General features: G+C 42.5%; 1 protein-coding gene across 4 annotated transcripts in view; it reads left to right on the forward strand.

Moving 5' to 3' along the window:
• Positions 1–21,254, forward strand: part of HUNK (hormonally up-regulated Neu-associated kinase) — a 58,477-nt gene that overhangs the window by 19,007 nt on the left and 18,216 nt on the right. For all 4 annotated transcript variants that reach the window (XM_064470639.1, XM_064470609.1, XM_064470630.1 and 1 more), the window contains exons 2-5: positions 466–758; positions 9,785–9,840; positions 15,353–15,488; positions 16,979–17,106. In XM_064470639.1, coding sequence (XP_064326709.1) covers positions 466–758; positions 9,785–9,840; positions 15,353–15,488; positions 16,979–17,106 — 613 coding nt within the window. The remainder of the gene's footprint in view (positions 1–465; positions 759–9,784; positions 9,841–15,352; positions 15,489–16,978; positions 17,107–21,254) is intronic.

The raw sequence follows: 21,254 nt of genomic DNA on the forward strand, positions 1-21,254 counted from the left end.
TAACATTTGGCTATAGTTTTTGAGAAACTTACAATATCATGTCAAGTCATATGCTGAAAGCCAGGAACAGCCAAAAATTACACTTAAAACTTGTAAATGCCAGCCTGAAGACTTTCTGAGAAAATAAATGGAATAACTGTTCACCGTTAAGAGTTCTAAGTGTTTGGGTATGGTTAATGGAATTGTCTCCTCCCCTTTGTTGTCTATTTCCTTGCAATAATTTTTATCTGTTATTGTACAAGGGGATAAAGAAAGATACTGTGAGTGGAGGGGGTGGAGTTGGGAAAGCAGGTGTTTCTCTGACCTGGGCAGTTGTGCCTGAAACTGTGGTGTATCAGTTGAGACTGACATCCTTCGATTTTATTTTATTTTTTAAAAAAATGTTGTTGAGGCTGTTTATAGAGGTTAAAGCAATAAATCATTGGTGTGACTGCTAACAACGCCCCCCCCCTGTTTTTTCATTAGGTGGCAGTGAAGGTAATTGACAAGAAAAGAGCCAAAAAGGACACCTATGTCACCAAGAATCTGCGACGGGAAGGGCAGATCCAGCAAATGATCCGCCACCCAAATATTGCTCAGCTGCTGGATATACTGGAAACTGAAAACAGCTACTACCTTGTCATGGAACTGTGCCCTGGTGGCAACTTGATGCACAAGATCTATGAGAAAAAAAGGCTTGAGGAGCATGAAGCACGCAAATATATCCGGCAGCTTATCCTGGCAGTTGAACATCTTCACCGGGCAGGAGTAGTTCACAGGTAATGTTAAAAATGCTCTCTGGTTAAAACTTATTTCAGAGCCTCTAAGTGCTATTTTGGCATTTATTTGTATAGTAAGGAGTGTTCATTATAAAAACATATTCCTGACAGCTTTTTCGGTTAATCTTCGTGATATTGTTTAGATGCTCCTATTGTAGGAATTAGAAAGTATCTGCAGAAAGCACTTAAGTAAGTGTGTAACTTCAGGTGAGCACACAGGAGCTGTGCTGACTCCATGTCCTTAAAGATAAGCCTGTGCTTTGCAAAAGTAGGGCTCTTTTCCTGCAAGTAGTACTATTTTGCCTCTTCAAAGCGCTGTGCCAACATTAACTAATGAATCACTTCACTATTTCTTTGAGGAGGTGGTTGTGTCTGTTGTTTTACTGGTGGAAATACAGCACTATGGGGAGATGAACTGATTTGCCCAAAGCCTCACAGTGGCAGAGCTGGGACAAAGCCTGAATGGGACCACAGAAGTCCCTTGCTTCTGCTTCTCTGCTCTTTCCGCTGGTTATATTGCCCCAATTGGACCTCACAGGTTTGAATACTGTGAAGTGCAATGCAGAGTATGCAACTGTTTGGTTCATCTAACAGTGTCTACTCAGGAGAAATACAGAGCTGTTGTGACACATGACTGACTTTCTTTAAGACCTTCATTCTATGGGTGTATAAGCAGGATGTGGATCTCCTTGCAGGAGGAGGATGCTGTGGAGTTAAAAGTTTACCTGGGCTTAAGGGGAAACAAGACAAGTTCATCAGAGCGAAGTCCACAGAGGGTGGCTGAGTAAGGGGTAGCTATGTCTTCCTGAAGTCCCTGAGCAGCAGGTCATGGAGGCTAGGGGAGTACAGGCGGAGGCATCACATGTGATTGCCTGTCCCTGATCCTTTCCCTGCTTATTTGTTCTTGGCTGCTATGGAGACAGGAGGACGGTGGGCTGGTGGACCTTTGGTCTGAGCCAGCATGTCTCCTTTTCTTTTCTTAGGTGTATTTATAGGGTATTGTCTAAGAAGGATGCTCTGCTTTCTAAATTTGGGCCAACTGGTGTTAAGTCTGGACTCCCACATACTTCCCATATGATGCTGAGCAAGTTGTGTAGGCCTCATCCTCTTAGGTTATGCAGGCACGTAGTAGGAGCTAGACACCTGCATACCTTTGAGGATCTGGGTCTTAATTTCCTTGGCTGTACTGACTCTGTATGAGTCTCTGATGGTGAGCCGTTGTACACACCCATCCACAGGGCTGCTGTGCAGGCAGCTGGCAAACTGCCTGAAGGCAGCCCACAGCCAGCTTCTCCAGCTGTGCCCAGCTGTGTGCCGAGCTGCCTACTGCTGTGCAACGGTCGGGTGCATTTGGCTTGATGGAGCTCTGCACTCTCTGAAAACTGCTTTTTTTTTTTTTTTTTTTTCGGTCTTGAATCTCTCTGCATGTTCCCTGTGATCCATTAGGGTACGTGCTACATGCACCTAAAACTTCAGGTGTACTGAGGTCTTACCTCGAGCTAAATTTCTGGTACTACTGTAATATAAATATTTGAGCAGCCACCAGGTCTATTCTGCAGGTGCTCTATCAGCAGCTAAACTGCTGACCTCTTTAAATTATTAACCCCACAGTTTGAGGCATGGAAAAGGAAGAAGTCTACTTATTGCTTTAAGGCATCAATTGATATCTGGTATGTACAGAGAGAGAGAGAGAGGAAGGAAAAAGGTCAAAGTTTCTGAGATGGACAGAGGAAAACCGGGCAGTAACAAGATGAACACATTTAGCTTTTAAGAGCAGTATTGAGTTCAGCAGCAGTTCCTCTCCCTGAAAAATTTACCCTCTCTATAGTGGCTGAAATGTTTATGGGGGTTTGGTAGGTTTGGCTTTGATATCCTTCTTTTTCAGAGAGGATTCAAACTCACATTTTTGTACCAAAATAGCTCATTCACCAAGTACAAGCTACAATTGACAGGCTACTGTGGTGGGAAGAAGGCAAGGTTTTGGGGTCTGGGGAGAATGTGAGCATGAGTTCCCATACAGATCCTGCATGCTCGCAGCAGTTTTGGCCCTCACTCCCTCTTTCTCTCTGCTGTCTCTATGAACATAGGCGCAGCTCACAGAGACTGAAGCGTGAGGGACCTTTGTGAGCAGAAGGAGGAAGCAGCCCTGGAAACACTGATATGCTCTGCTGCATCTGGCAGCTGAGCTCTCTCTGTCCAGCCCCATGGTGTTGGATTAATCCTTACCCCGAAGGCAGTGTACTTCATCCACTCTTTTTCACATCAGTCCAGCACAGAGCTTGTCCTTGGGAGTCTTCCATCCAGATAATGAGCAGGTCCAATTCTGCTTAAACTGATAAAATTTGACAGAATCGCAGACGGTATATCTGCAAGTATTTTCTCTAGCTTAACCATTCAATCTCTTGACTTATTCTGAAAAGTATGTAGAGCAGCATAGAGATGCAGGAAAGACACTGATGGCATGATCCAGATTTATCCTCCTGGCTCTCTGTGAGCAAGAGATGGAGAAAGAATAGTAGTTACCCCAGGAGTTGTCCTTCAGTGTCTAAGGCTTTTGACCGTGGCAACTTTAAAAACAGACTACTCAATTGGCAACCGAAGCGGGGAGGGGGAGAAATAGCGCAGAAGTCTGATTCATTCTCACCCTGGGTGAAATGGCAATGTTCTGTTGTTGTTATTGTTGTTATTTTTAAAGCAGGTAAAAATAACAGCAATTACATCTATGTGGTGATCTGTGGGTGTTCGCATTCACTGCATGTGAAACAAAACACAGCATCCTAGGCCAGAAAGCAGTCTGCTGTTTGTCTCTCTCCAAATGCTTTCATCATTCACATTGTATGAGGCAGGACATTGAAAAACATTCACTGACTATTTTATTACAAAAGTTACCACCGTTTTTGTCTGCATTATTCAGGGAATAATATAGATTAATTGCCCTATTCTATAACTCAGGTTGAAAAAAAGCCAGATGAAATAAGTTGCATGAAATTTGATGACATTATTTGATGACTACTACTTGGTAAGCTTCATGACTTACAATCAAGACTTGGCGTGGCAGAGAAGCACTCTGGGCAAGAGCTGGGACCCGGAACTCAAAAGGAAATGCCTCTTTTAAGAGGCACCAGTGTGCGAGCAGCCTAAAATTAAGAAACTTCAAGAAAACTCATTTCATTTAGAGAAGTTAAAAAATATACTAATGTTTGACTGTATAGATGTATTTAAAATTATAAACATTTCATCTGCTATGATGGACGAAGACTGGAAGTTCCTGAGTGCAGGAGCTACATCTTCAGTGAGGGGTGTCCGGGGTTCAGAACTCCTTGGCCACTCGGTAAAAAAAGAAATGCTGCTACTCTAAATATAATTTCATGTAATCATTTGTGTTTCATTCCTTCTATGAGAAGAGCTGGTTGGTTGCTAAAAATATACTTGCAATAAGCTCTGCTGTGAATCAGGTAGGAATATTTATCTTTCCCTCTGACAGAAGAAAACAAATCCAAATGGCAGTATCTGGTGAAGCTTTCTCTTTTCAGAGGGTGTTTACATAGGCCTTCATGCTGTCAAAAAGCAGGATGAACAATAAGCCCCTTGGGAGTGTAAGGACAACAGAGAAAATGAAGTGAAAGCCTTGGTGCTTGCCACTGCATCCCACAGGAAATTCTCAACAACCCTTTTAAAGTAATTTTAACAAAATTCAATCCCATTCAGTGCAATTACTGTCAGGATGTCAAAGAAAAGAATTTAATAATGTATTGGTAGCAAAGATAGCTTTCTGTATTCCCCCTTTTTCTGTCTTCGTGGCAGCATATTCATACCTTCCACTGCCATTTTGTAATTAAAAGCAGATCAGGAGTTTGAAAGACACAAAAATCCCCTGAGGCTTTGAGAAGAGTTTATACGTTTTTCCATGACCTCTTTCCCTAGCAGAGTAAGGTGGTGCCACATGATCCGGTTCCTCAGGGTGCAATGGGATTCCTGCCTTGGTACCCGCTACTCTGACATGTTGGCTTTGATAACTTCCATCCTATTAATTTTAAGTGCCAGTAGTCTGGCTGCTGATGCAATATTTATGACAGATCCTGCACTACAGAACAAAGTCTCCTTTTGAAGTGCAAAGCCAGTTTGTCTTTCTATTTTACGTCAGATTTCAAAATTACCTTTGGGCATTCTCCCTTGGAGTACTCTGCTGTAAACAAACTAAACATTGTTTTAGTGAAGACAATGGACTAAATTCCTCTTTTACAGAGGCAACTGCATTGAATTCAGTGACGTTGTGACTGATAAAAGAATCAGGCTTAATAAATAATACTTTGATAACAAAGCCTTTGAAATGTATACTGACATGATGATGAACCCAAATTTCTGCAACATTTCCAGCTCACCACCGGCTCTTGCATGGGGCTAGAAAGTGGGCTTGCAGGTTGGTAGTTAAGGAATGATTTTTCATGATGCTGTAATGATTAAAAATAAGATGCAAGACACAGAAGCCAACCACTGCTGCTTTGCAGCTGCTTGCTGGTAAAACCTGCCTTCTTCCTCCTCCCCCAGACAAGAAATAAAGTGTGAAATGCAAAAACTTCAGTTTTGCTGTCTGATGCCTGCAATGGCACTGAATAAGCTTCTTTCAAAAGCACTCTGAGCTGACAGCTGAAGCCTGGTGTAGCTTGCTCAGTGAAGCAGGCTCATGTTGCTTGGTGGAGTCACTGGCTGGAGCTGCGGTTTCCAAAGTGGTCTGTGAAGCTCTAAGCAAAGCCAGAGGAAAATCAGCCCCATCAACAGAAGAACAAACTCCCAAACAAGCCATCCCATGAAGCAGGCGTGTTTTCAAATACAGGGGACGATGGCTGTATGCTGGTAGCTTCGCATGCTGGTAGCTTCGCATGCTGACAAGGCATAAATACGTGCTGATTCTCTACATTGTGGTAACGCAGCTTGATCCTTCTTGAGTGTCTTCATTATTCATAGATTTGACTAATGTGTACCATAGTTAGATACTTCCAATGTCATGGAACTAAGCCCTCAGAAAAAGGTAGAAGTTTTTGTTTCCTCTGGTATTTAATCACAGAGAGTGCACTCTGGTATTTTGAAGTTCTTCAGCAGTAAATGCCAAAAATTTGCTTAAGGGGAAAAAAAAGAAATCCTTTAGTCCCATTTTTTTGAGGCGCCAAGACAGTAAGGAGCAAGATCAGATTTACCTCAGGGAGGGAAACTGAGGGTCTCCAGCACCCACATTTCTTCTCTCCTCCTAACCCCACACAGCATGGCATGTGTTGCTGGCTGATTACAGGAGTATTTACTGAGCCTTTCCAGTTGCAAAGCAGCTGTGTCCAGCTCCAGCAACCCACCAAGAAGGGCAAACCATGCGTGTGATTATGAGGGCCCTTGAGTCTGCAGGGATTGGCATGTGTACATGATGTTCAATGCTTTGGGTCTTCCCATTGACTTCAGCAAGGGTTTCAAGTGCTCTGTGTGTCAGCTGGTAACTCACATCCTCTCCTACAGTTTGCAGCTATTAAAAACCTGCAAAAATCTCCACTGACTAGGATAAATAAGGTGGCATGTTTGCTTGTGTTTGTTAAACTGTTAATAATATCGTGCATGAAAGTCAGGGTTCCGTAACACTTTTGGGTACAACGGTGCTATTTTTTCCGTTACAATTAATTAATGTAAATATTCAAAAGAAGCAGCAATTCAGATGAGCCTCTCTTTGTAAAAAAATAAGTTTGAACCGGACATAAAGCATTTAGGAACTTTGGGGAAATTGGTCCTGTCCTCATCCTCTGAAGGATGAGCAGATACATAATTAGTTGTACCACTGCACTTCTTGTTAAAAAGAAAGTAATTTGGTGCGTTGTTAGTGTCTCTTAAAGTATTCACCAAATAACCCTTCTGTCCTCACACACGTGGGTCTTGTCCAGACACTCAGGCTCTGTTTGCATTTCTGCTGTCCTGGCTGCGGGTACCTGCCATCTCTGTGCCCAGCTGCCAGCCTGCTGCAGGGAATCGGGCTGCCCAGGGGTCCTGCCTGGTGGCTGCCCACGGGTCCACATCTGCATAGCAGCGGTTCTCCAGCTATTGCTTAGTCTGGGGATTTTTGGTTTGCTTTGCATTTCTAAGGCTGGTTCACAGGGAATCTTCTCGTTAGGTTGTATCAAGGAGTAAAAATCTGCTGCCCTAGCTCCTGGTGTCACACTGAAAAAAAAGTACTTTCACGTTGACATGGGTTGACAGAAATGTGGTGCGTGTGGACTATCAGATCAGTTACCACTTACCGGTAAACCTACTGAGAATAGACATGTGGGTAAACGTCTTTAATTAACCAGGTCTGATTGCACTCTATACTGAGGCTATATTTAATCTTTTTTTTCTCTCTCTGATAGCTTTAAAATGCCCTATAACATTTGCCTTTAGTTTTTTATTTTTAACCTTGAATCCTCAATATGTTTTCTTGTGTTTATTTTTAGCCATCCTGTCACTCATTTATTATTCTAATTGCCTCCGTGTCTTTTCTCCTCAGCTTACAGCTTTCATCTTTCCTTTCCCTTGCCTTTATTTTTGAAGTCTTGCCTCTCCTTAGCTAATGTTTAATATACTTGAGTTTCCAAACGGTCTTTCTCCTTGTTTTGAGACATCATACTGAGCATTGCAGTGTATGACCTGAAGCTCCATGTGCTTCTGTTGATTTCAGTTTAGTTTTGGTTTTGAGAGTTCTTTTTGGTTTTTTCCTCTTTCCCATACTGTTTTTTGGCAGTCTCTCCTGTTAAATTCCTGGCCCTGATATCTTTCTAGAGGCTAATTGCACTGTCTGTGAAAACCTCCACCTGCAAGCAATAAAGACCCGAGACATGAAGAAATAAACCCTTTTTTGGCAGTAGAGGGAAGCAGAAGTGGGTTGATCCAGATCCATCTGGCAGGGCGCATCCTGCTTGTATCAAGCCATTTCTCAGCGGCAGCAGTTGCCTTACGAGGGAAGCTCTGTTTTGAGGGCGCAGGGCAGTGGGTCTGCAGTGCTGTCGCGGCGCATGGAGTCTCCCACGGGTGAGGAGAGGGATGCCATGGATGCCAGCTGCGCTTATGGGGTGCACAGCCCGGAGCTGGTGCCTGCCCTTGGGAGTGGGAGCAGGGCTGGAGAGTGGCCTTTTTGTAGGCTGGGCCTTGGTCAAAATAATACCAAATGTGGTTACATCTCTGCCGTGGTATTTGAAATTAGCCATCACTTTTAACATGGCTGGTTTCCTCAAGTTAGCACACTGGGTTATTGCCAGAGGAGGGAACATAATCCCCTCCTCCTGTCCCTAAGGCTGATGCTCTGTTACTGACTGAGTTACATTGATTCTCCGAGAAGAGGACTGGTGCTGAAGGCAGTCCTGTCTGCAGGAACTGTTTGGCTGGATGCTCTAGGAAAGCATGGATATTGCCCTTTAATACCTGTAATTTGCAAAATACTCTCCTTTGGTAGACTTATATAGTATTTCCCTTATTTCTTTTCACATGTGAAGCGGGAAAAATCTGCAAGAAATGCTCACTGGGATGTAGAAACATCTGTTTGGAGAAGGTTCTTGTGGTTGTATTGAAGCAGTGAGTTGCATCATACCTGCAAGTACTCTTCTGCCTCAGGTTTATTTGAAACACAGCATGGGCATAACATGAAATGGAGAGGAATGTTTTTAAAAAGGCTTGGAGTTGGTCACAGCTATTTTTCTTTCTTTCCCGGATCCTTTCTTGTGGAAGCACTTTGTTGAGTTTGGTTGGTTCGCTTGTCTTATTTTATTAAGCCTTATATCTTCATCTGTAATAGAGGCATCCTTCATTACTCCCTTTGCCTTACAAAGGCAAAATATCATGGAAGTCACTGACTTCCCATAATTATAGCTGATGGCTTTATTATCCAGATTTTTCCAAAGCGTGCTGGAATAAGCATCACTGCCCATCTGAGTTATTGATATCCCAGTATCTGATTGTTAGCAATAGTTTATGTCTGGATGGGGGAAGAATTCTTGTGATAAAGACACAACCAACTGCTAGAAGTCATGGACAAGTTGTGTAGCAACCTAAATTATTTTTTCACATTATACTTAATGCTCTAGTTTGTACAGTTTGGGGTTTTGGTGTGGTTTTGTGTGTGTGATGTCTGGGACATTTTTCTTAGGTAGAACATGGCTTAGGAAAGCGCAATCACGTTCTTATGTGATGAAAGTGCACATGTAAAGTGAACAATGTGCTGACGTACATAGCAGAAGAAGGGTTGGTTGTCTTGCAGAAGGAGACCCCTTTCATTTTATCCTCTCTCTCCTGAAACTGGTCCAGGCCCTGATCTGTGCAGTGGCTCTGTGGGGTCACGCGGGGTGGCATGGTGGAGAAAGTACTAACATGGCACTCAGAAAACCTGTGTGGCTTCTCTCGGGTTTGCTACTGGCCTTCTGGATGGCATTGGGCAAGTCATTTCAATCTCTCAGCCTCTGTTTTCAGCTCTAGCATATGGGAGTACCAATGCTGACCACCTCTATAAGGAGCTCAGATGCTTCATCCCCAGAGAAGGTTGATTCTGGTCTCCCTTGTAGACAATAGCAGAGGACACACATTTTACTTCTCAGATCTCTGCAGAAGAAAGCTTATTCTTCAGCTGTGAAGAGCCAGTGAAGAGCCTTTGGTTGTGAAGAGTAACGAGAAAGTGACCTCCAGTTACAAAAACATATATTTGAAATGTTTCATGTATATAAGATTTCCACAAACTTTTAAGTACGTTTTTTTCTGCAAACATTTAAGACTTATTAATTACAGGATGTACTGACAAACATTTATAAAGTTGCTTTGTGCCTGAAGAATAGGTGTGAAACTGTGTGTGAAAGCACTGGTAATTTTGGAGAGGAGACAATGCATGGGGCGCTTTGCTTTGAATGTGGAACTGTGTGCGCCGCTTTAATTACATGCGTTATTATATATGAATCTTGTAAATAGAGTGATGAGAGTGCTGGGAACCTGCTCCATTATTTTGGAGGCTCACTCAAATATTTTGTTTCTTTCAGAGACTTGAAGATAGAAAATCTGTTGCTAGATGAAGACAACAATATCAAGCTTATTGGTATGAAACCAGTTTGGCAATTCCAGTAATTAAAATTGGTAGTTTTATAAAGAGAGTTTTTGCGACTTCATAATTCTCCATGTGACAACTGCTAATGTTGCTGCAGAGGGGAGCTGAGAGAGTATAGATAGCAATCAAGCTGTTCCTGACAGCGTCTTGTGAAAAAAATGTTCCAAATAATTCAGCTTTAACTGGGTGTAGGAATAATCCTACATCTTTTAACCAACAGCTTTCATATTCAAATCAGGAACTTTGTAAAGAATTAAAGATTTGACACCACAGAAGTAATTTATTTTATTATCGTGGTAATTTCATATTTACTGAAGGTTGGATTCTGCCTCCATATGCATATACTTCCACTGAAGTCAGTGGGAGTTGCACACGTTTTTAGCAGCTGGCAAAATTTGGTCCTATATTTATATTCATTAAATTTGCTTCCAGCACCCAATACAAAATTGGTTTAGAGGGCTGTTAAAAAATAAAAAAGATGAACGATAGAGTCTTGATTGTATTCGGGTATCAGTTGTACGCAGCGCTTGATTCATTCAAGTTGTGCAGACATTTTAGATTAATCACCAGTTGGTATAGTCTCTCACTGCCTTTGCGTAACTCCCATTAATGTTAATGTGGACATTGAAAAGAAAATATTCCCTTCATAAAATAAAACCCAAACATCTGTTTATATTTATCTTCATGCCTATACTTTTGCCAACGGCAGTGCCTGTGGTTGCAGACTTACAACTCGACTGACTTTCCTCCTTCAAAAGGTTTCCTGATCTGAAAAGTGATGAAAAACACTTAACATTCAGGTCAAATGGACCCTCACTCTAACGTATAAGGCACATGCATCTCCAAACAAACAAGAGGAGGATGGTTAATGAAATCTGAATTTTTCAAAATTTACTGAGGGAATTCAGTCTTTGGAAATACTGCCACAATTTTCAGTCATTACTCTCTAGCAAATCAACCAACTCTGGCAAAATAATAGCAAAAGAGAACTCTGCATTACCTCAGCTATGGGTCAAGAGGATACTGATATGTTATCATGAATCATTCATCAGTAATGATGGATACCACCCATTATCTTGATTTAGCAGATAAGTGAGACCAGATGGTTTGCAACAGTGCTATATGAACATCTGATAGATTTAAAGAATTTCTAAAACTTTCCTGTTATTGGGTGTTTGATTACACAACAGTAGGTGAACTTGACATCCAAACCCAAACCTAATCAGATGATTCGTGTACAATTAAAATTCACATGCCAAAAAATTTGCAACTTCAGAACTGTTCCTGAAGTTTCATTTGCTTCGGTTGCATAGAAAGGCCTCCTCGTAGTGGGTGGTGCGGGAAGAATAGAGAAAAGAGACAGTTCAATCTTCCATAGCCTCACTAGTGTTGAATTAAATTGTCCTCAGGTCTGCAGCCTGATGTTTTAAGCAAAGCAGGTTGTACACAGTATGTATTTTAAAACAAAGCCATTAAATCCCACTGTGTAACTGGATAGTTACAGAAAATAAAGGTTGCTTTATTAGAAATAATTTTGCTGCAAGTAAAAACAGATTTAATATTGCAGTCAGCTCATGCTGTATCTCACTAGCGATGCTGGTGACCTCTAGTTGTTCACCCTGAAGAAGCAGTTCCTCTGTTTTTCATGCTCTGTCTGCTGCGTTTGCAGGCAAAGCTGGAGTGGGGCCTGCAGAAACCAGCCTCAGGTCCCTGGGCAACTTCTGTTCACCAACACCTTTTTTCCAGGTGGTAGCAGCAGCAGTGTTTGAGCTGCCACGCAGCTTTCTGTTGCCACCGGGACTTCCCAGGACAAGGGAATTTCCCAGCACCTGGCTGTGACTGGTGGATAGACCAGATAATTTACTCCTCTTCCTCCTTGCTGCCTGTTCCCTCACTCAGCTCATTCAGCACTCAGTACAATATTTTATGTAGGCTGTCTTTCTAGAAACGTGACGAATCAGTTGCGTCATCACAGGAAGGTTATTCAGGAGTGAAGAGCACGTTTTGAGGAATTACATGCTGCTTTTCATGCTTGGGAGAAGAAACTGACCTACAAAAGCAGCTCACAGTAACTGCTTTCGGGTGGGAACTTGGTCTCCATGTCTGGTACAGCAGCAAACACACTAGTACCTAATAAAAAATGTTGCTTTTGTAATAACTGTGAAATGAAAAAAAAAACCAACCCACCATAAAGGGAAAAAAAAAGTTTAAATGACGTTGAAACTCCCTACTTGTTCATGCATTTCAGTGAGAAATGAATCCCTTGAGTCCCTTTCTTCACCCAGCTGCTTAATGGCACCTTGCTTCTGTTACTCTTTTTAGCTACATGGTAAGGTGATTTATATTATGTTCTTAGATAGTATTATTAGAAAAAGTCTTCGCTGTGTTAAGTGGACTTATTCTTAACTGCCTGTTAAATCTCAAATTTAAGAATATCAGGATTGGAAACACTGGAAATAATTCACTTCTCTTCATCTACCAGCCCGTGGTGGTAGGTGTCTGGTAAAGATGCCACAAAAAGCCACTCACGGACCATGCGAGGTCCTCGGCACCCTGCTCAAGGGGTTACGGCACCAAAAGGACGCTGCCAATAAATAGCTCTGCTGAGGTCTGTGGAGGACTGCTGGTCAAACTTGTCCATGAGCTCCTGCTTGGTGCTAAGGCTTCTGTTATTTAATAACTCTTTCCCTATTCCAACTGTCACAGCTTCAGAGATAGCCATATATCCATAGCTTAATGTTGATTTCCTGGAGGCGTTAAAGAGGAGTAGTGTAATGCGATACTTCGATAGTATGAACAGTGGGGGTGGTGGAATTTCCATGTCATAATATTTACTTTGGAAAACCAAGTGTGGCCTTTGATCTGAATTCTGTAATTAGCTTGGCTTATTGAAAGGAAGCCCAAGACGGAGACAGGAATGGCAGTGAAATTATCAATGATGGTGGTAATCCTGTTCGTATCAGGATCAGCAGTGCATCCTTAATGAAAATCACACTGCAGTCATGATGTGCTGCCACAGTGTTAATAACTATTCCTGTTTCTTTTGCGATAAAATCCTTGTCCCCAATATGCATGTGTTTATGTGCATTCTGTATTTCAACAGGCACCAGAAAAAAGAGTATACTAGCCTGGATTATATGAATGAGCTGAAAAAAGTGAATAGGATGTTTATAGTTTAAGCAAATAAGATAATTAAAACCTGCACTGGCGTATATCTCCATTGATAATGATAAAAGGATGCTGATTTACACCATCGCAGAATATAGCCCTTATATACTTTGATTGTAAAGCATTATGTTCCAGTCAAGTAATTTTGAGGTGGTATGACACAGTAGGGTAAAGACTGTGAATAATTCTGTGTGGAGATATTATTTCTAGGAGTTTTACAAAGCATTTTACAGTTGACATAACTCATCTTGGGCCACAGCTAATAAATACATTAATTAAGTAAATGGATCCTTGGAAGTATTTGTATAAGCCCCAGGGATAATACATATATAGCAGAGATGATTAAGCAGTGTCCAGAGACAACTGTTTTCCATCAGAGGCAAGGAAACTGACTTGTTCCTCCCTTCAGTTTTGACAATGTTCTCCAGAAAAGCCCCTTAGAGCCTCTTTGGATGTAAAATATGGTGATTCTTGTCTCTCTTGTGCTTGTCTCACTCTCAGAGATGCAGCCTGTCAAGTGGAAAGCACTGTGCAGTCATTTGAGCACTCCAGCTCACATCACCATCTTTATAATTGTATTTTTTTGCAAGCATTATTATTTTTTTTGCCCGGTTTTGTAAGGAACAAAGCATGTGTGACTGCCCTGTCAGGGCACTTCTAATACCTTGAGAACTCCTCTCTTGATTTCAGCTAAATTTAACATGGGGTAAAAGCTAAAGGACAGGCCATTACTTCAAGTCTTATGCAATAATTAGGCAGATAAGGGAGAGAGACCCAAATTAATGACTCTGGAGAGAGACTACTACATGGGCTCAACACTTGCCTGCAAATTTGGCCTGCAAGATGTGATGCTTTTAGCCCATCCAGGCAGGTGGGTAGCCCACCCAGAAACATGCTATTTTACCAGAGACATGGGTGCAAGACACAAGCCTATAGGAAGAGGATTCAGAAGTCTGCTTCTCCCAGCTGCCTCATTTATGTATAAGACAGTTTTCATTTTAAACATGCATATTCTGGGAGTTTTTAAGAAGACTGGATCAGAAAAAGAAAGGAACAAAACAGATGTCAGTGTTCTTAATAGCAGTACTTTTGTTGCAGCTGTCATCACTAACAAGTTATTAATAAATGTGAACATCTTTGACTGTGACCTCCCTAGATCCGCTGCTCCTGGATACATTGCCCTGCAGAAAAGGCCGTTCTCCCAGCCTGTCAGCTTTGCCCGTGTCATCTTCCTCCTTGCAAGCTTGTCTTGCCTTTTCCCCTTACCATGTCAAGTGGTTTGACTTCACTTTCAAGACTTTCTGCAATCTCTCCTCACCTTCCCATGTAATCTCTCAGGCTGTGGTTTCATAATTGCTTTCTCCCAAGCCAACCATGGGCTACCACTAGACAAGGTAGGCTTGCACGTTGCTCCCAGCTGCCTCTGCTGCTGGTGTGACTCTGCCTTTCTTTCCTTGCTTAGCGGTTTAATTTTTAAGATCCTTTCTTAAACCCAGCTCACCCTGCAGCCATACCAGCACTGGAGCAGATGGGGGAGATTTCGGGAACACCCTTCTCGGTGCCAGCCTGGGCTTGGGTTGGCTGAAAGCAATTGAGAAACTGCAGCCTCCTTCCATGTGGAGAGGCTGCCTCTTGTCTCCAGTCGGCTCACGGTGCCAGCCTTTGCCAGTCCCTTGTTACTATTGTTGCCGTCAAAAGAGTGGCAGACACACTCAGGGGCCAGAAATACAATAATTCAAGGCAGAAGTTGGGGAGGGGGAACCACAGCAACACATTCCCTTTCTTGCTCTAAGATCTCCCTGTGTTATTTCAGAACTGAAATGCTGACTGCAACCCTGTGCATTTGTGCACCATCACAGTAGTCCCAGAAGGCAACACCCCCCCCTTGCATTTGATGGCACATTTACACAATTTACAGGAAAATGTTGAAGAAGCCCACTTAAACTTGGCTTCTATGTAACATTCTGCAGCAGTATGGAATCCATGACAGCCTGAGGTGCCTTTCTGTCCCGTAAACATCACGTAGTGCCTGGGACAAGCTCAACTCTGGTTGTTGCCATCCAGTTTCCAGTGAAATGTAGTTGCTTTGTGTAAGAAATTGATAATTGCGCATGTTCTAAGATTTTGTTTGTTTGTTTGTGGAAACCTTTGGTTATTTAGTACCTCAGAGAAACAAATTCTATAAAATTTTTGCATGTGGGTGATTTTTTTCTAAGACAGTTCATTGCTTACCTTTTGGAAAAAAAAAAAAAAAAAAGCTTTTTTTTCCCTTGTGTTCTAGCATGGTTTTATTGTATCTGCCTCTTTCATAACTCTATCTCTGTGCCTTTCACAGACTTTGGATTGAGCAACTGTGCGGGCATCTTGGGTTATTCTGATCCATTCAGCACCCAGTGTGGGAGCCCAGCATATGCAGCCCCTGAACTTCTGGCAAGGAAAAAATACGGGCCCAAAATAGACGTTTGGTCCATGTGAGTTACTTCCCTAGTTTGTAATTGTTGTTACTGTCATCGTTACCCATCGCTCAAATGAGAAGAGTTATTCATGTACTTGGCTACTCCGAGCAAGAAAATCTGTTGAATTAACATGATTCTCTGAACTGAATTGCTCAGATATTTTGTTATGAAATAGATCTTTTATGTACCTGTATGTAGATTGGTAGAGCATATAGCATAGAGAGATTGTAGTAAAGCACAGCTGTTGATCAATGATGTTCAGACATAGCAGAAAGCATGGCTCTGGCACAAGAGGGCCAACAGCTTTTCCCATTTTCCCCAAAGGATTCTCAAGCATTCACGTGGGCTCCATGCACTATCCACGGTCAAGTCTGACAGGAAGTGTGGTATCAAGTCAGGTTATCACTTTGAAAGCACAGTTGTTAAAGGGGAAATTAAAATGGCCAGAAAATCTGTGAGCCTTTGTGAGCTTACTGGTGTTCAGGCAAAAGAACAGACAGAAGTCCCCACTGCCAGAGGTAGAGGAAGCTACAAAGATGTTTTGGAGTCAATGAATTTGTCTGTAGTACTGTTGTAGACTGTGCAACTCCCACTACCCTGCTGTTGGCCATGGATAGGGTGTAGGGTGTCGGTTATCCTTGCCAATCCTGGAGAGGAATTAGGTGATATCAGCTGAGTTTTGGCTTTTGGTTTAGTATCAATAGATTTTCCCTTACCAAGTGGGGATAATAACGTTTGTATAAATTTCAGTGAAATAGCAGAATTGTGATAATTCCCAAGTTGAAGTATTTGGAATGCTTGGAAAATGTAATGTACTGTGTAAGTACTACTACTGCTAAGAAAGATTGGCCATAGTTTATATATGAGACTAGGACCTGGCTCAGATTCATCTCTCAGTTTGACCCAGTGGTTCCCCTATTGCACCTCAAGTCTCAGTAGAACTTCCTCTGCTGAAGCCTAATTTGCATTCTGTCCTCCAAGGAGACCCACAGCTTAATCACTGTGTGACTACTGAATTTCTCACTCCAGCAATGGGCCATGCATCCACATCAAGGGTGAGAGTGCCAGCCCTGAGGAATGCAGGCAAACAGATCACATTCTTGTAGACCTTTTGGGAACTGAGCCAAGACCTATGATGTCCCCGTTGATGCAGGCAGTCGTTCCACACCCAGGGCAGCACAGGGCCAAGGCCCCCAAAAGCAGCGTGTTTATGCAGCCTGCAGGGAGACTTAATTGTGGCGTGGCATTTAGCTGAGGAGTTGCCTAAGAGCTGGGCTCAGTTCTGTGACTCCCAGCTTATGTCCTACACATTGTCTGACCCTCCATGAAAAAACCTCTGGGAATCCTTGCCCAAGTCATTGTGTGCAACAGAAGAGAGAGCTTTTGTTTGGTCTGTTTTAGTAGCTGTCAGTCATTAAAGATGAAGTACAGTCACTAAAACCTAAGCCTATGTTTTTCCTTGTTCCTGAAGATTTTGATTTCTTTTTCTCTATTTTTCCTTTTAGTGGGGTGAACATGTACGCAATGTTGACTGGAACATTACCTTTTACTGTGGAGCCGTTCAGCTTGAGAGCTTTATACCAGAAAATGGTGGACAAAGAAATGAACCCTTTCCCCACCCAGCTCTCTACAGGTAATCAAAGGGGTGTGCTGGGACCTGCTCAGATCACAGATCCAGTCAGTCATAACCATTGCATTGAATTCTAGATTGCGAGTCATGCTGCCGATATGGCATGCTAATTGTGAAAAATACCCCTTTTTTTCATTTTATTCTCCAAAAGATCTGCAGGAGTTGATGTAGTATAACTCCTTTTGCTTTGACTTCTGTATGTAAGCTGGAGAAGCACCAAGTTGTGCTGAATAGAGAGGAACAAATCTGTGAAAATCTATGAAGTTGCTTTTGTGAAGTCATTGGTCAGTTTTGCACATTCAGAAGACTTTAGCATAGGGTATGGATGCATGAACACATTATTTTGGGATAACAAATTCCTGGGCATTGTCATGACTAGGGTTGAGCGATAAGCTCCCTTGAATGACCTCACATTTATTATGGAATAATGACACGCACACAGAAAGTTATTTTGGGACAGTGGCCTGTGATAACCTTTGTGTGTTCACAAAATGCAAAATTGTTGAAGAATTAGTATGAGAAATATTAATTCCTGCTTCAAAGCCATGTCACTAGGCAACAGAATTATTTTTCGGCTTATAGCAAGACCGTTGTCAGCATTTGGAACAAACTCTGTTTTGTAGTTGGGCTTTATTTTTGTATGCTAAATTTGTTGTTCATGGAGAGCTTCTGTTCTCCTTATCTGGCAGCCTGTTTACAAAGGACATTCAATAAAATTAAAAGATTGCAAATAGAAAACGGGTAACAGAGCATACATTTTCACTCAGTGCACTAAGGATGGCAACCATTGACATGGGGGATACGAGAGAGCCATTAGAAGTTGTTTCACAAGATGAATTCTGCAAGAACAGATTTATCTTCATATGGAAGAAGTATGTAGTTAAAGGTTTTCTCACACAGGTTATCTGTGGTTCAAGCAGAGTATGCTGTTCCTGGTTCACTCAGCATCTGTATGCAGGACACTTTTCCTGCCAGCAGTTCATATTGCTGGCATGTTGTAAAGTGGTAGGTTTACAAGTGAGCTGGGATGCTGCAGGTCTTGACATCTATTTGACACAATTAGAGTGTTTGGTATTTCCATTCTGGAGACTTCCCGTTAGGATTCAGTTGCACAAAATGGCTATTCTAATGTTCTAGCACATGCTCTAAAGCCCCACTGAGTAAATTAAAAGAAAGATTATACTGGCTGCTTCATGCTGTACTGTTCTAGATGCCAAATCCTGCATCAGTTGCAAAGTTATTCTTGAATTCAGGGACTTGCATGTCATAGTAAACATTTTCCAAGTTTGGCAAAAATTTACCAGCCTTACCTCCCAGGGTGAGGCTTTTATCAATAAAGAGCAGTTATATGATGGCTGTGTAGTGTCTTTGAATGAATGGACTGTTTCCTCAATAATTGTTTTCTTCTAATTGTCTTTAAGTGGGAGATTTCATTGACTTCACTGGGACAACTCATGTCATAAAGGCTCAGTCAATCAATAAAGGCCTGCAGAAGACCAGACCTTGGGTAGCAAAAAATAAAACGTTCCTTTTGCAGGGTTTCATTTTATTGTTTCATTCATCCTACCATTTTATAAGGGAGATCAAATTATCTCGCAAATGCACTCTGTAGCATTTGTAGCTCACTGACACTACAGTCTCCAGTGAAAACAGCTTTTTGTTTACCCTGTGAGAATTATAGCAGCTTGAACTTTCAGAGATGATGGCAAATTAATGGAATAGATTTAAACATGTTAACCTTTGCTCACCCTGAACAAAGGTACGCATCAGTTCTTGATCTAGGTCAATGTTGTCTTTCAATATTTAATTTCACAGTTACTGAACACACAGTCCCATCGTAAAAGCAGCCAGTCTTATCACGAAGCGAGTGTATATTTTATTTGTATTAGTTAAAATGTTGGGTGACTCTGAGCACCCAAAGCAACTGTGCAGCAACAGGGAAAATTTGGAGTTAGTGTTCGATTTTCCCATTTAGGAGACCATTTTTCATTAAGCTTCTTAAACAACACAGCTATCTAATGATTGTTTTTAGGTGAGCAGAGTTCAGTTGTTCAGGAAGTTGGAATTCACCTTACACACATTCCTTTTTTATCGTAAATTTACCGCTTATGCGTGTTCACGGTCTCCCTTCTGGAACAGAGCAATAAAGTGGAGACGAGAAGAAAAGCCATCATCTATCCATGCTTGTAGTTTGGAGGAAGGATTTTATTAGGTGGAGCTCACTTGTGGCTTGTGAAATGACTTCATTGCATTTTCTCCGTCTGGTTTTGTAAGCAACGCCCGTACACCTCATTTTAACCAGGCACACCCTCACAGTGTGAGCAGGACACTCAGTTGACTTCATTCATGACCAGGAACATGAAGACAGCTGAGGTCTTGTAATCCCCACTGAAGCACTCTCTGTTTCATGTCATCACTAAGCTCAGTATGCTCAAGGAACTTGAGAGATGTAGTTTCTCATGATGATGGTCTCTCATCTGTCAAAAGAGCAAAGTTTGCCCCAAAATCACACCATGGGAAAAAAATTCCACCGAGTGCAGGTCACTGGCTAATGAGATTAGGGCTGTCCTCGAGCTCTTCATAAATGAGGCTGCATCTAATGAGGCCCTGGCAGGGTGGTTCACAGCACCCTTTGTTGGCCAGCCCACTCGGTGCAGCCAGAAAAATGACGTCAGGTGCAGTGGGTCCAAAAATCGATTGGGCAGCTTCATGTTTGCTTCCTAGGGAATTATAAAGCCTTCTCTCTTCCCTGCACCATCTGACAGCTCAAATAGGCCAAGGTGCTGTTACTCATCTCCTCCGTGTTGCCTGGGTCTGGTTGGCTAGGGAGCCTGCTGGGGGGGATCTTCTCTCCAGAATTAGTTTCTCCCAGTCTGGATCTGTTGATCTCTGTGGTGCTTAAAAAGATTCATTTAATTAGTCTGCCTTTTGCCAAGGGGGGAAAAAAGGTAAGATTTTTAAGAAGACATTAGCTGATTTGGGGACTGAGGGTGGTGGTGAAGGAAGGGGAGAGCGTTGGTTTGGGGGAGGGTTATTTATCTTGCGCTGACCCGTGGGATGGATGCGGTTTCTAACACAGAGATGGGGGAAGTACTGGGGAGAGAGGAGATGAAATGGAAGAACAAGGGGTTTTTTGTTTGCCACAATGAGGGGTTCCGTGCCCAAGAGGCGTGTCAGGGGCACTCGGGGCATGTGGAGGGCAGCCGTAGTGTCCGCTTCCAGCAGGTTTGTGAACTTGGATGTAAGCTTTTCCTGCTGCTTTCGCAATATTGCTGTTGTTGGAAAATTACAAAAATGTTGGGAAAGATTTAAGTAAAGCATCTCACATAAATCCGCTATTTGTGAAGAGAGAACTTAGAAAAAACCCAGCCGATGCCTAGCTGAGCCGGTAAATACATAATTGTAACTCTCTCTCTCTTCCATATATAAGCTTCTTGACAGTAGGCCTGTGTTGAAATGGATAACCTCTCAGGGCCCTCTCCAGCTGATACCTGATTTTTGCAGGATGTTGAATGCTGAGGTTACCCAAGCTGTTAGGAGTTGGCACCTATGGGGTCTAACCCTGATTTATTTGAGGAGAAATCCTCCCTTCCTCATCCACCGCCCTGCCCCATACTGTGGGTCGGGGGTGATATGGGTGCACCTGGGGAGGTAAAAATTCTCAGGAGGACAGCCATGCAAACACGGAGGAGGGCAGCGGTCTCATAGAGGAGAATCTGTGAAGAGCGGTGGCGCTGTGCCTAGGTTAATGTTTATGCCCTTTTCAGATGAGGACATCATGGCCTCACCAGCAGGCATATTATTCTCCTTAAATTGCATGCGGGAACAGGGATTCACAAGGGTTTCACTGTATTGCTGGTGGAAAAGACATGTCGTGGCTGCTCTGCTTCAGAGTAGGGGATGGCGTGGTGCCGAGTGATCATGCTGTGGCAGTGAGACCAAATGCCTGTAAAGCTGAATGGGAGGACTGGCTCATAATTTCACAGTTTTCTAGCACAGAGGCATTAGCACATCCAGTTTGATCTGCTTTGTACCACAAGCCTTTAAGGGGTTTGATTTGCCTGTGCTAAGCTAAAGTATCCCATGTTGGCAAGGCTGTACTGCAGCTTACCCAGAAGACACATCCCAGAGGACACCATCCTGTGCCGCAG

This window comes from Phalacrocorax carbo, chromosome 1, assembly GCF_963921805.1.
Source record: "Phalacrocorax carbo chromosome 1, bPhaCar2.1, whole genome shotgun sequence".
Taxonomy (NCBI): Eukaryota; Metazoa; Chordata; class Aves; order Suliformes; family Phalacrocoracidae; genus Phalacrocorax; species Phalacrocorax carbo.